At 32.8% G+C, this 15772-nt stretch overlaps 1 protein-coding gene across 1 annotated transcript; it reads right to left on the reverse strand.

Moving 5' to 3' along the window:
• Window positions 1-524: 524 nt before the first annotated feature.
• On the reverse strand, window positions 525-13099 carry AGR3 (anterior gradient 3, protein disulphide isomerase family member). Its single transcript, XM_016139470.2, has 8 exons — window positions 12905-13099; window positions 10164-10299; window positions 6300-6363; window positions 3165-3217; window positions 2554-2630; window positions 2249-2312; window positions 1746-1829; window positions 525-1013 (listed from the first exon to the last, which is right to left on the reverse strand). The coding sequence occupies exons 2-8, from the start codon at window positions 10288-10290 to the stop codon at window positions 964-966; spliced, it is 519 nt and encodes a 172-aa protein (XP_015994956.1). The 5' UTR covers window positions 10291-10299; window positions 12905-13099; the 3' UTR covers window positions 525-963.
• Window positions 13100-15772: the final 2673 nt, after the last annotated feature.

Raw genomic sequence — 15772 nt, forward strand, 5'->3', positions numbered from 1 at the left:
TAGTAATCAAATAAAAGCTGGAAAGAACCTTTCTTGCTCTGACTCATGGAACATTGAAATTAATCAAATATCTATATTATAGACACTGTATATCTATTCCATATTAAGGTGTACTTTTATATCTCGAAATACTTCAAATTATTTAAATGCAATCAAATCCTATGGGTTAGGAAATGTTCTGCCCATTTAAAACATTCTCTCCCATCTTATTATGGGATTTTTTTTCCATTAAAAAGTTAGGAATTTTTGTGGTATTTAAAGGAATGGAAGTCATGGTGCGGATCCTCCAGAAGCTTCCTATGAAGAATTTAATTGGTGGTTGGATGTTTGATAATTTAAAAATGGATATAATCCTCTCTTTCTAGTTAACTGGACATAATTTCTTAAAATTATTAAAAGGATTAAATATCCATCCAATAATTAAATAACATTATTTTAAAATATTTAAAAATATTTTTAAAAATTTATTGTAATTCATTTTTAAATATCTTTTAATTTAAAGTAAGAACAGAAGTCAATGGTTAACTCTGAAATATGGTGCTAAAAGTTCAAATAATAAGTGGACAGAGATGCATCCATTTACTTTGGCAACATCCGCACCATTTACGACCTGCCCTAGCAGGTTTGATACAGTGGAGCGGGCAGAGTTAAGTCTAGATAACTTGGTGACATGAATGAGAGGTGAAGAAGGAGAGACAGCCTCTTATTTAGGTCCTGCTGTCTCCCCCCAAACTCTTGGCTCATGAAAAGCTTTCTTCGCTACGGATGCAGGGAGAAATTAAACCACTACATTGTCATGCTTGGGTTTTGATATTTATTAAAATAACATTTTACCATCATAAGAATATTGCAAACACATTAAAAATCTAAATGGTAATGTTACAGAATCCATATACTTGCACATTTAGTATTAGTTAACCAGAAATTCATCTTCATGACATTTGACCTCTTCAAGAAAATTCCTTATAACTCTGATTGAATGAGTTTTAATGCTTTCTTCATGTTTTCTATCACTGAAATAAAAGTAAATACATATTATTCTATTAGTAAGTAAAAGTATCAAATGTTATAACCTTTAAACTCCTGAATCTAAAGTTGGCCTATTTAACTTAATAGCTATGAAAGCATGGAAATTTATCTACAACATTAAAGAATTTTATGCTAAAGGTATACATATAAATTTAGGGATTTGACCATTCAAAGCTGGTTAATCAACTTTCTCTATGTTAAACAATTTTACCAGATGGGTTTTAAGGGAGTATCCATTTTTTTAACCGATCATTTTGTGTCTGTATCACTGAATCTGACATGCATAGTTATCTTATTAAATATAGTTGACAATGATGCTATAAAAATTAGATTAAAGTCCCGAGTAAGACTGTATCTCCTTGCTTATAGCAAAGGAGAGAAAAAGACATCACTTCGTGGAACTCACATGTGATCTTTATACCCACAGAATAGACTGGTTCTCTTAAGTGGTCTATATTCTTTTCAGTGGTCTCCAAATTTAGTGATCATCAGATCATTAGCCATCCCTGTTAAAAACGAGATTCCAAGGTGCCCTGAAAATTCTGATTTCAGCGGGAGCTAAGGGCTTATATTTTAAATACTTCCACTACCAGCATTCCCAGTGATTCTGATTTGGGGATAACACTGTTTGTGGGGAAGCACTGATACAGGGTATCATCGATACTTAGTCAAGCATCAGTTAGTACCTCTGATCAAGATAACTTGTGAATACTTACATACTGGTAAATCCTGAGGTTCATATGTGTACAGTCTATTAGAGTATATTCCAATTAGATCAGCTCTGACTGTTAAAGAAGGATCTGCCAAGAAAAAATGTCTCTAATGTATTACTTAAAATGTTCTTAAAATCATTCTTGCCTCTTACCCTGAAATATTAAGCAAATTTATAAGCAAAATCAGTTTTCATACATGTGAATTCATAATGAGATAACTTGAACTCTCATTTTAGTAGGTCATAACTATCTGTCAATACAGTTTGGGGAACTGTACTGAAAGTACATTGAGATATTGATTTAGTAGCATCAGTTAGTTTTAAAAATATTTAAAATGTGCATATTATTGATATAGTGAGCTTTGACTGTAGAACTAACAAGTCCGTTATTGACTGGATTAGTAATGAATCCCCTTTAAAAAAAAATAGCACTTGAACTAACATTTAAAAATAAAAGCAAGATGTTACTGTTTTTATAAATCTGATGTACTGAGATTACATACATACCCACAAACATGATTCTAGGCACATATTGTCCATCAGGTGATAAATTTTTATCCCTGGTCTCATGCTAGTAGGAGAAGAAAAAAAATAAATGTTATTGGATTGGATTGTTTTTTACAGTTGATTTTGAAAATATTTTGTGTGAATGAGGTTTTCAGAGAATTATTTATTTTGGCCTTTTATAATTCTATATAACATTCTGTATACACCAACACCTTCTAACTCTTTTTGTCTTAAAAATAGAAAAAAAAGAGATTCAAATTTCCATTGAATTGTGATATTACAAAAACATTGTAGAGATCATGTACCATGAGATTCAGCATGATGAAATTATTCTGAGCCATTTCTTGTATTTCTTTATTTTGGGCAAACACTTTTTTCAGTGCTGTGGGGGAAAATTTAATGAACATCAATCAGTTTTAAGGATAAAGACACCTTCAATATAGCATAGCAAAATAAAACTATTATTTTGCATTTGTTTGCATCTATAACTTGAATGTAAAATGTTCATTGGCACATTGCCACTTTGTCTCTTACCAGTAAGCAATGAAGGACACAGTCTGTCCATGAAGATATTAGGGGATAATCACATTAATGAAGCCACCAGTTTTAAAATTTCATGTAAGTCATTGACTCATTTGTTTAATAACATCTTCTTTTAGCAAGTTTTTCCACCTTTTTCCCCCCTTTCTTTGTGGGAGGACAAGGGAAATAAAATTCTAAAGGACATATAAATTTATTCAACAGATTTTTAATAATTATTATAATTTTTAAGCATCTTAGTAAAATGGTGGTATGGCAATTGTCTTTTTTTTTCTCCCCAAATGGAATTTTCTGAGTGTTGCCTTTACAATTTTTACCAGGTTACTTTTTCTAGTTTATACTGGAAACACAATAAGATCTCAGGAGCTAAAATTACCTTGGCAGTATTGACACTCCTCCAAGTGATGAATAACCATCAGTGGCTTGTTACTAAACAGAGAGAGCATGGAATTAAGTCAAGTGATTAACTCTGAGCCAAAATTTACAGTGAAATTAAATTTAAAGTTTTTTCATTTTCAACAAGATTTAAAGTAAAAATCTGACTGACAAATCATAGCAATGTAGTCTGTAATAGTGTTAGTCAAAATATGGCCCCAGAACTTGGAGCATAACCAGGTAGCTCATTAGAAATGGATATGATCAGGCTCATCCAGGCCCACTGAATCAGGATCTCTAGAGGTGGGGTCCAGGAATCTGTAGTTTAACAAGCTCGTTCTTAAGTACACTGGAGTACAGTTAGTAAAATAACTATCAATCCTATCTCCAGAGATGAAAGAATATTATGAACATGAGCTTAATTTTCAATAAATATCTGGTATAAGGTTTCAGGAGGGCCAAATTTTTATTTAGTTTTTTTTTCTTAGTTTTCGCAAAAAGCCTATTAATATTTGACTTTCACATCCTTTTGTTCTTGTAACAATTCACAATATACGAACAATCTCAGAGTTCTCTCTCTACATTTTTCAGTTTCATTTCGATTTTAACTCTTTGAAAAGAAGTTTTGCTGGTAGCTAATTGACTTCTCTGCTCATTAGAATAAGAGAAAAATTAGAATATTAACTGTATTGAAGGATAAAGGAATTATGATTTGGATATATATAGGATGTTTTTTAAAATGTTTAATTTTGAGAAGATGTTCAGTACCAAAGGATAGACTCTAATGTATACATATTAAGCATAAATCTTTTTAAAAAACAACAGAGGTAATCATATGAAATACTTGTCATTGAACAACTCATTATTTTACATTGGTCTCAAAAGTGTTAACTAATACACTTTGAATTATTTAATCCTCAAACTTAAATTTTAAGTAAAATTTAGGTAGGAATAAATCCTACAACTCACTTTATTAGATATAGGTATAAAGCTAGCATTTGCGTCAACTTCAAACTTATTGGTGAAAAGGCAGACAAGAAATCTGATAAGTGCAATATTATTTACCTGCTTCTTTATAAAATCAACCCTATGAATATTTATTGACATTTTTTAGAGGCAAGTATAGAACCAGGAACTCCTAAGAATCAAGTGGTAATCTTTCTACTAGATAACTCTGGTCAATCTTAGCAGGAATAGGTGTCCTGAGACAGAAAACGTATTAGCAGCGTGAGTCATTCTGATTCCTGAACTTCTACCATTATATGTATGAATATAGAAATTATTTTATGTCCATATGCATGTCCATGTGTATGTATATGTATATATTTCTTTTTTCATACTACAAATTCTAGCACACTAAACACATGTATATGCACTTTACTTTTTAATATAAAGCTACATCTTGGATATCATTTTGTTGTGCTTCTATATAATATTCCATTATATAGATATTTTTAATGTATTTAATTAGTCCTTGAAGATAGACATTTTAATGGTTTCCAATTTTTTGTGTTTACAGTTTTTCTAAACAGTTACAAACATTGCTTTGGTGATGTTATTTACATATAATTTTGCATATGGGTGAGTATATTTGAAAAATGAATTTCCATAAGTCAAATTTCTGGGTCAAAAAGTATGTGTATTTATAGTTTTGATACATATGCTTTCCATAGAAGGAATAGGGCGAGGCAAGAAGAGCATCCAGGGTACAAAATCAAGTGTCGAGTGCTTTATTTTTGCATCCTAGGGTCTTCTCTGGCCTCACTCTCATGCCGGCCCTTCTTACTCCAAGAAGTTAAAGAAATAAAATTTTGCAATAATATCTTTTAGTGTCTTAATGGCTTCATTTTTATAATTAAATCTTTGTAATTTATTGTGATAAAATATGAGGCAGGGATCTAAATTGATTTATTTTTCCCAGATGGCTACCAATTCTAATATTTTACATATTCTATCACCCCTATCCCTGCTTTAAAAAATGTCACTTCATTGTATAAAAAATTTCTGTAGTATCGTTTTTGTATATTCTATAATCTTTATTTGATTCATTTACCAATACCATTGTTTTATCATAGATTTGTCAACTGTTTCATACTGATTAAGGATGATTGTAGACTTCTTTGTCTTATCTGGACTTCAGTGGGATACTTCTATTCATTTTCCCAATAAACATGATGGCTTTTTTGTTGGGATGGATGTTTTCTTGTTAGAATAAAAATAAATAAATAAATAATGTTAAATAATAGTTCTTAAAAAAATCAAACATGTATTTGTCTTCTATTAAATGCCTTTCAGCATTTTTGAAAATAGGAGGTATTTGTGTGATTCATCTCCTTATAAATATTACATTAGTTAAATTAATAGATTTCTTAATCTTGAATCTTCCTGGCATTCCCAAACTAAATCTCACTTACTCAGGGTGTATTCTTTAAATGTTCTGCTCACTGTTCTTTGTTAATATGTTGTTTGTTTATTATATTCCTATTTGGAAATGATTATTCCATAGACTTCTTTCTTTTGCAATATTTGTCCAGTGTTGAGACAGCATTTTACTCAATTCTCACTTGGAACCTTTCTTTCTTCTTTAAAGAGTATTGTAATTGAATGTTCTTCAGATATTTGATAAATTCCTGATGAGCTTTTTAAAAATACAAGTTTCTCAACTCCATCTCCAAAGATTTAGTAAGTCCATAAGAATAAAAATCATGTCACTCTTGGTCACTGAGTATAGAACAGTGTGCTTGGCCATAGCAATAGCTACTCTGTAAGTACTTGACAGATTGATCATGAGTGTGGATTTTAAAGGAAACTTTGAATTGTTCTGATAATCAGAAAGCCTTGAGAGCTGCTTTTCTAAGCCAGTTCCTCTTTAAGCTTGTATAAAGCCTAATAACTAATAACATTTTTTATACAACTTATATTCAAAAGCTTGCTTCGGTATTTAAGAAATTAACACAAAGGTATTTAGAGCTCTTGTTTATAAAGAACATTTTAATGGCAACTCTTAGTCTAAAGAGCATACAGTAGTGGAGCAAAATACCTGTGGTATCCTTTCAAAAGCTAACATACTGGTTTGGAGCTTTTCAGTGAGGAGGTACCTATGTGATCTGTCAAAATTAACTGGGCGGTGTTTTACCTTTTTTGAGTATGAAAGAGACCTTCTTCATAAGTCTGTACCCAAGTGATGTCATCTCCCCATCCTAAAACATAAGAAAGAAATCAATACATTGACACAGAGAACTCTGAAATGGGCACGCGACAAACAAATACCTATCTACAGATATTTATGCTATCAAGCAGTCATCTTACATATGGTAGAGAGGCTATATAATTATAATTGGATACAAAGAGGTGACATCCTGCTGAGGTTTTGTGACTGTTTCAAACCTCAAGGCCCATGGCCTTGAACCTAGTAGTGCTGAATAAGTGTTGTTGTTAGTGGTGATTGAAAGAACTTCTCTGGATCATGCAAAACCTCTGGCTTTTAGAGTGAACAACAGAAAAGAGCAGTGAATGTTTGCATACTTTTAAGTCTATCTGAAATACTTTGGACCATACTATATAGTGCCCTTGTGCCTTGACTGTCAAAAGATGCTGACCCCTTCTAAGTCAGTTTACATTATGAAAAAGCAATTCTAAATTTTGCTTTGAATTTCATCATAGAAAAATTCTGGCGTGGGAATTTCATGGCTGAGAAACACAACAAAAACACAGGTGTTCTGGAAGCTTCCAGAAGAATGCCGGAGAGGGAAACAGAAAGCAATGAGTAGAAGGAGAACCTGCTAGTCTTTTAAAAAGTATTACAGGTAGTTGGGAATGTCTTTTAGAGATTAAAGAATAAACTCATTGAGGAGAATGCACAAACTTTCCAGAAATAGGAAATATCTCAGTCATCCTGATGGATGAGAAAAATTAAATTAATTTGAAAATAGAAATATTTGCAGGCCAGTTTGGACCCAGATTTTCTCATATGTTTTACATGTTGTCAGACTGCAACTTCTGGTTTTGATACCATGGCTAAAAGGTGACCAAAATTATGAAGCAGAATTACAAAGCAAGATGAACACATTTCCGTGATTTTTGCTTGTTCGTTTTTGTTTGCTTTTTGGTAACAGGTATATTCAAATATAATTCACACATAAATACAATTCATCCACTGAAAGTATAAGCTTTTTTTGTATATTCACAGAGTTATGCAACCATCTCCACTATCAATTTAAAAACATTTTCATCACTTCAAAAACAAACAAACAAACAAACAAAACCCCTGTATCTTTTAGCCATCACTCTCTAATCCTTCCATCTCCCTTAGCTCTGAAAACACCTAACCTACTTTCTGTCTCTATAAATTTTCTTTTCTGGATATTTCAGAAAAATGGAACCATACAATATATGGTATTTTGTGACTAGATGCTTTTACTTAATATAATGTTTTCAAGGTTCGTCCATGTTGTGGCATGCATTAGTACATCATTTCGTTATATGGCCAAATATTATTCCATCGTATGGATATACCACACTTTTATTTATCCATTCATCAGTTGATGGACATTTGAGTTGCTTCTACTTTTTGGCTTTCACGAATAATGCTGCTATGAACATTACATGAAATTTTTATGCAAACATATGTTTTAGTTTCTCTTGTCTGTATATTTAGGATTGGAATTGCTGGGTCACATGACAACTCCACATTTAATCATTTAAGGAACTGTCAGACTGTTTTCAAAGTGGTAACACTATTTAACCCCCTTACCAGCTGTGTTGTTGGTTTTTGCCTGATTTTAGTATCTTAACATTGGAAGACGTGTTATGTTTGTTTACTGCCTTGCCTATCTGTAATAATCCTGATCTTCTTTATAACTTTGCTTGAACATGTGTAGTGACTTCATACCATACTTTGCATTAAATAAGAGCTATTCTAGGAATAGCCAGTGAGACTGGACTCCTATTTAATTTTTTTATTCTGCTGCAAGTCATATTCAATGCTGGAGGCTCAGCAATGGGAAGAATTATTATTCTCTGTCCCTGTTTGACTTAGTCCCACAAACATTAAAGGAACATCTGCAGTATGCCTTACTCCACTTAGCACTGGGTGTACAAAGGTAAGACAATGTGATTCCTGTTCTCAAGCCATTCATTGCCTTGTAGGGGAGCCATATTGTAGTGTAATTATTTGTTATACACTTTATCTCATAATCACAACAGGCCAAAGGTGATACAGTTTAAACTCTCTTCAGGGTCTTTGTTTGTTACCATAATTATTTTTCCAGCTATGCTTGCTTGTCTTCTGAGATTTTATTTATTCATCCAAAATATTTATTCAGTGCCTACTATATGCCAGTAACTAACTGGGCTGGATGCTGGGCCCTGGATAGTTTTTTTGATTTAAAAATAAGTTAGAATTTCTTTGTGTGTGTGTGTGTGTGGCGGGGGGGGGGGGGGGGTCACCATTTTGTTTTCTTAAAAATGTTATAACTTTTTCCCAATAATCTTCCCTCTTCTTCTAAATACTCTCTCTACTTAACTCTTTGGTGTTGTCCTCTGCTTTAAGGGGCTCCATATTCTACTCTGCACATGGTATCCAAATTCTTCTCTCTTACCTCTACCCTTAATCCTCATTCATTTTGAGCCTCATTCTTTCAATTACTTCCTACATGCTAATAGATGGTAAAGGCTTAACCAAATGTAAACCAATTCTTAAAATAATGGAATTGCCAGCTGATATCAGTCATTTTCCCTATTTGGTTCTAAATAACTGAAATAGCAGACTCATCAAGTTGTTTAAAATTTACCATGTATATTGAGTATATTTTCAAAAATTCACCCAAAAATTTTAATAGACACTTGAAAGTGAATACACAGAATGTTGGGGCCTTATGGAACAGTTGTAGCATGCTGTTTAACTCACTCCTGGGGGGTCTTTAAGGGCAAAGACTAGCTTAGTCTTTGGCACTTTCAGGCTATGGAACTCATTGTTTTATAACTATTATATTTGTACATAGAGATACATCATAAATTATACTTAGGAATATATTTCTATCTATTACTTTTGCAAAAACTTCTGGTTTATAGTTTCCATGATTCTAAACTGGAGCAGAAATAATTAACTTTGATGGATAATTGGCTGGCACTCAGTACACCTGTTAAAGAATGAATGAACTTGGAAAGAATATCAATATTTTAAAATTTGAAATTTTGCTATAATTAGTCTCCATTTGCTCCCATCACATTACTATTCCAAGTAGCAGTCAAGTGTTTAGTGGTTTATACTTCTAATTTTAAATTAGCTATGTAGAGACAAATGATTTTGTTCTTATTTCTGTTACCTGGATATGTAGGAGAGCCAATTTTGAGAATTTTCTTTATAAAATATTTCTTTATAGATGAAGACATATTTGTTTCTTAAGTGAAAGAAGAATTCTAAGTGCAAAATAGAAATGTTTTCTAAACACGTAGCCAGTGATAGCTCTAGATTATGATATCTAAAACCACTGCAGCTGTTTCCTGGAGTCAATATAGCAAACTCTTGGTTAACCAGAATTCTCAGAGGAAGGAATAAAGTATAATTTTCTGGGATTCTTGTATATAATTCCAAATTATGTTTTGTGCCTAAAAACATAGAGGACATGGATTTGAAGCAGATTTTGAGGGATATTAATTGCCTGTAGGACATCGTTATGATATATCAACCAATGTTATTTTCTAGGATTTTGGTTACCAAAGTTACAGGCAACGAAACCATTTTGTCACTGTTTCTATAAAAGATAGCAAATTGTTATTGTTTTGCAGTTGGTTTAGTTCACTCTTTAAATTCAACCGATCCTTTCTGTTTGTTGTTGTTGTTCTTGCTGTTTAGTTTGGTTTGCCTATTTTAAAGTGGTAAACAACAAAATATTACAGTTAACTAAGTTTGCTTTATAAGGAGACTATGAGTAAGAGACTGGGAATTTTGAAACAATCCAAATGACTGAGTTTAGAAAATAAAATGAGATTCCAGTACCTCTTGAAAGTGTCTGAGGAAGCCGCTTTTCTTTTTTGATTGCAATGGCAAGGTTGGAAGAAACCGTGACCAGTATGAGGCAGAGGAACAAAGCTGAGTGTGACATTGTGTGTTCTTTAGAAGCCATCAGAAGAAGCTAGATGATAGAAAATAATTTTCAGAATCTAGTAGGTTACTTCAAGCTTTCATTAAGACATTTGTTATCCAATGCCACATTTTTACAATTGTAATTAAACCTTCTTGTACACAAAAACATTTGCTAAGAGTCATGCCAAACTTATGCTGACAGTTTGCTCTGCTTGCATGGGTTGACATGGTACAACCTTCATTTGCATTTTATTTAAAAAATATTTTAAAAATTCAACCAACTCAGTAAGCATCCACTTGGAGAAAAGCCAGATTCTGGGCGTCATGGGAGCAGTACGATGAAGTTGAAAGAGAATTGGATGGGGCCACTCAAAGCTCATCTCTGAGTGCATTTACAGCACTACAGTGAAACTCAAATAAGATAGGGTTTCTTAAAGGTCTTTCAGCTCTAAAGCACAATGCAAAGGTGAATTCTGGCATGTATAAATATTCTTTTGATTTCTTCTTGATCTGATAGATTAAAACAACATTTTAACTTCATACCAAGTTAATAAGACTAGACATAAAGAAATATTGCTTATAATAGAATTCAGAGAAAAAGTGGAATATAAAGGATTCTTGTTCTTCAGTTCCTCTATAGTTACTTCTCTTTCTCATCCTTCCATCTGTTACTTAGCCTCTTGTCCTTTGGTTACAACCCAGCTCTTTTAAAAATCAGATTTACTGTCACATCGCTATAAATTAAATGTATGTGTAAAGAAGTACAGACTTGCTGCATCTATTATTCTCCCTTGGTTAGCTAGAATTCAAATGGATTTTCAAGTCATTGTACTATCCCAAGATATAATCGAAAGTCTAGAGTTAGACCTGAGCTGGTCTTACCACTCCATGTAATAAACACTTATTACATGGAGTGTTTAATACTTGTGAAATGTTCCTCAGTTACAACATTTATTGCATATAAAAACCATGTGAAATAGTTGGCATGTGCAGTTTTGAAATCACCTCAAAACACACAATGTACAGAATTCTTTCAAGTTTATTCAAAATTCCTTCAAAACAATTTTCCTGTTGACTTATTTAGCAGTGAATTCCTCACCCAAATAGTGAATGACTGTTTTGTGATTCTGCTCAAACAAGAATGTTGTCATATATGATAACCATATTAGGCATTGTGGGAAAATTGAGAGATTAGTAAGACAACCCCTCCTTAAAATAATTAACTGCCTGATAATGGTAATAGGCTCATCATATAATATATCAGCTGTAGTCACAGAGAACAACAACTTTGAGGTGGAGAAGTGTGTAGATTCTAGATTTCTCCAGATGCTTTCTTGCTCCTCTCATTCTAGTATCCTTGCCTTGCCAGTGGCTTTCCCCTTCAGCCCACCTCAGGATTGAAAATGGTTGCCTTTGCAGGTTAGTCCTATTTAAATTATTTTCTTTCCTAATCTTCAGTGAACCCATTTTATACATATATTTTTTTCGTATATAGTTATTAAATTAAAAAACCCTGTTAAACAATAACCACAGTACCTGATAAGGACTTCAGTTTAAGTTCTTATAACTTATTAATACCATAAAACATTTCAGAATGTCATCTTTTACCGTAAGGACTGGTCATCTTGTACGTGAAAGACAAAAACAAAGAAAGAGTAGATTTTAGTAGGGGATAAAGACAACTGAATCTGGAGCACAAAGCTCAGTGTGGGGAGTGCAGGCTCTGTCAGTTGGAAAGCTGCAGTAGAGAAATGGAAGAAACCATTTAGGGCAGGGTCTTAAACTGAAAGAAGCATCAGAAAAGGTTCTTTATGGTAGAGACAGAGACAAGTATGTGTAATCTATATGAAAAGAGAGGAAGTATAACTTTATCATTTTCCTATTTTAAAACTGCCAGGTTTAGAGTCGAGTGGAAACCAAACTTAATTTTTTTTTTCAAAATTCAAATTATTGTGGATTATTCTCAAAGAATGTTCTAGTTAAAAAAAAAAATCAAGATGTCAGTTTTCTGTTTTACATTGTTTGACAAGTGGTAAAATGGATATTAAATATATTCTATGACAAAGCTTACCAATTTATATATTGCTATTTTGGATATACACGGCTTTACTTGGTGAAATGGAATGTGAATTGCTGAGGACTCTCTAACCCCAGACACACGGTTAAGCTGCTGGCGGACACACAGGAATATGGCATGGTTGTGGACCTGGGTCAGCTTACTGTGTACTCAGGAGGCACACAACCAAACATCTACAATTAGGTGTTATAAACATTAGCCAGTTAGCATTTTCTAACACTAGCATTTTACTTTTCAAAAGTAATTCAACATGCCATTTACTAAGACATTATATAAAAATATTCCTTATTTTAAAATAAAACAACATTTAAAAGAAAATAGGGAAAAACAATTGTTACTCGTAGCATAATTTTTGAAGGGTCTGTTTTGGTCAATAATGACATCATTAATATAAGTAGAGAATGAAAGTATGAAGCCAGCAAAGGAAATTCAGTTCATTAAAAGAAAAATATACAATCTCATTGAACGTTCCCTAACCTTTACTGAAGACCTCACTTTTGAATAGCAATCCATGGGTTATTGAAATATAGCAGAGCTTGACTGCTGATTAAATAATCGAGAAAGTTTACTTGCTTACCTGAACTAGCCAGTGCTCCTGCTGGAAGTATTTTCTGGATGTTTCTGATTTAAAATGGGTGTGGATTTATAGACACACACACAAACACACACACCTCTGACCCACAGCCCCACCTGCATTGAAACAAGAGCACAGTCACCTGCAAACTTACAAAAATAGGCTTGTCTGAAAAACCCTGTATTTCTTTCCAGTTCTCATGCTAAAAAAAAAAAAAAAGAAAAAAAAAACCACTTTTCTTTTTCTCTAAATTAAGATTGAATGTCCTCATAAAGTAGAGCCAAATACAATCTTTGGGCTGTTTTCTCTTCTACCTTCTACTTCCCAAGGTAATTTAATGTTTGGCTGGAGTTCAACACCAGAATAAAAAAAAAGGAGGGGGAAGAAAGAAACTGGTATGAATGTAGGAACTATGTGTACACCTCTGTTTTTGATGAATGTTCAGTGAGCCTTGCAGATTAGATATGAAGCAAAGAGACATTCCTAAGGGTTACTCTGTTTACAAGAATGTGATTAATAGCTAAAGAGATCAGGGTTATTTTTTTTTTTTTCCAGAGAGAGAAAAAAAATAAAATGTTGTTTTAAAATTCCACATTTTTATAATTCAGTTACTCTTTATAGTGTTTTTATAAAACCCTTTACTGTGCAAAATATAGGAAAACAGGCAATTAGATTAGTTTGTTTATATTTATCTAACAGACTTAAAAATTTCATAATTAGTCCAGGATTATGGTAAAACATTTTTCAAGTATATTTTGTGTCAAAATAAAAAGGCAAAATAATTGGTCACATAAGTCATAAATTGAATTTAAGTTTAGGATTACCTATCCATTTTGTGTATGTCCGTATATATTTGTGTGTCCACCTGTCCATATTTCAGTTGTTAGTCTCTCAGAATAATAAAAAAAATAAACAGTGCGAAAAGGCCAACAGTGGAAAACAGTTCTCCCTTTCACCCATCTTCCAGTCTACATGTCTCCTAACCAGAGACGATAATTATCAACTTCTTGAGGCTTCTTTCAGAAATATTTTCTCTATATTCAACCATGTCCCTATCCATTTAGTGTCTGTCTGTCTGTCTGTCTATCTACCTACCTATCATCTACCATCTCTGTATATATCTACCTATTTTTTTTATTATTTACACAAATGGCGACATTCAATCAATACTTCTGAACTTCTGTTTTTTATTTAATAATGTTGAATATTGTATCAGATCAGAACAGGTATTTATGAAACTAATGAAAGAGAAAGAATATTCTATAGAAAAATTTATCTTTATTTTCTAAATCCTGTGGAGACAAATATTTACTTTAAAATCTTTATTTACCGAAAAAAAGATTCTTTGGATTAAAGGAATAGATATCTGCAGAATTTGTTTTTGAGCAATGTTATTTTACACCAAGCATTTAAAATCATAGTGTTTTTATAAGTCTCTCAATATTCAGTCCCAGTAGCCTGTGGATTCTTGCTTTGTCAAGAATCACTTCATTTCCCATTGCAAAAAAACCAACCCTTTCATTAAGCATCTCAAGTCTCTTTTTCATGGTAGTACAACTAAATACTCAGCAAATGTGATATATTCCCAATATAAATATAAGTAGGATTTATTCCTTGGTTCTTGCCTTGTGGGCCAGATAAGAATAAACAGAATTGTGAGTATAGCTTTTGGATTAAAGATTCAAGTCTTTCAATTAAGCTTTAATCTGTAGCCTGTAGGGATAACATTTTACTTTTATCCATAAAAAATGTCTCTATGCCTTGAATAGGGAGAGCATTTTTCTTTCCATGGAGGAAGGTCAGGGATCAAACTGGTCACTCAGTTCCCCCAGATCCAGTTTAGGGAAGAGCCTGTTTTAGAAATTATGGGTGGAATTAAAATGGAGCATGCAGAGTTGAGAGGCAGCCATAGGAAGTCTGCCCTGGATCTAAAAAATAGTATTCAAATGAATGAAGAGCTGTTCAGACAATGATGCAAAGAAAGCAGAGCTAGTGAGTCACAGAGCCAGCGGAAGGAGAGGAATAAGCAGTACCTCTGGGCAGTACAGAGGGGCGGGGCTCTTGGGTGATGTGTTAGACAGCCGGCTCCCTTTACAGAGCTGGGGAGAGTATGGATATGACCTTATTGTGAGATTGGAGAATGAAGAATCTTAAGATGGCAACTATAATGTTTATAATGAGATAAATTCAAGTTTAAAGGCTATAATTTAATCTGTAAAAACAAAATTATATTCATAAACTGCAGATGTGAAAACACCAAGCCACAGAATAAATTATATTTCTAGAGGAGTTATATATACATCTTTGTGTAGGAAATTATTTTATTTTGATGACTTCAAAAATATTACTAGAAGAATGTCTCCTGGAAGAGGATACAGCTTTTCATGCTGATCTTCCACTTGACACAGCCAAATGCAATACTTGGTCAGGGTTCTTAGGGACTAAATATTGTACATACAAATCCACAATGAAAATTAATACTTAAAGACATATTCTCCAAGTCAACTAAATTGCATATTGTAATTTTCTAAGTACAGACTTATATTTTGTATGCTTAATGAGTGAACAAATTTTCAGCCCTGCGAAATCTCTTCGTTCATTTTCCCTCTGTGTTGTTTCAGATAATGCAGGATTTTAATTACACATTTTACATTTGCTGTATACTCCTTTAAAAAAATTACTGTACTAAACACCGTTGGTTGCTTACTTAGACTATTTTTCTTTCATATAAGCCTCTTTTCTGAAAGACACCGATTTTCTTCAGATAGTCTCTTTTTTCTTTACCTTTATATATTTAGGGGAGGTGGGCCCTATAGCTAGCCCCAGAGGGACATCTTTATTAGTCTATCTCAGTGGTTTTCAACCAGGGAC

This window comes from Rousettus aegyptiacus, unplaced genomic scaffold, assembly GCF_014176215.1.
Source record: "Rousettus aegyptiacus isolate mRouAeg1 unplaced genomic scaffold, mRouAeg1.p scaffold_m13_p_13, whole genome shotgun sequence".
In the NCBI taxonomy this organism is placed as follows: domain Eukaryota; kingdom Metazoa; phylum Chordata; class Mammalia; order Chiroptera; family Pteropodidae; genus Rousettus; species Rousettus aegyptiacus.

Bases quoted from the DNA above. Each gene is read 5' to 3' on its own strand.
- AGR3 (XM_016139470.2), bottom strand. From the start codon at position 10,290: ATGGCTTCTAAAGAACACACAATGTCACACTCAGCTTTGTTCCTCTGC. The intron at 1,830-2,248 runs GTATGTATGTAA...TTTTCTTGGCAG, and splicing joins GCCTAGAATCATGTTTGTGG to ATCCTTCTTTAACAGTCAGA. The intron at 1,014-1,745 runs GTAAGTATTCAC...CTTTTATTTCAG, and splicing joins ACCTCAGGATTTACCAGTAT to TGATAGAAAACATGAAGAAA.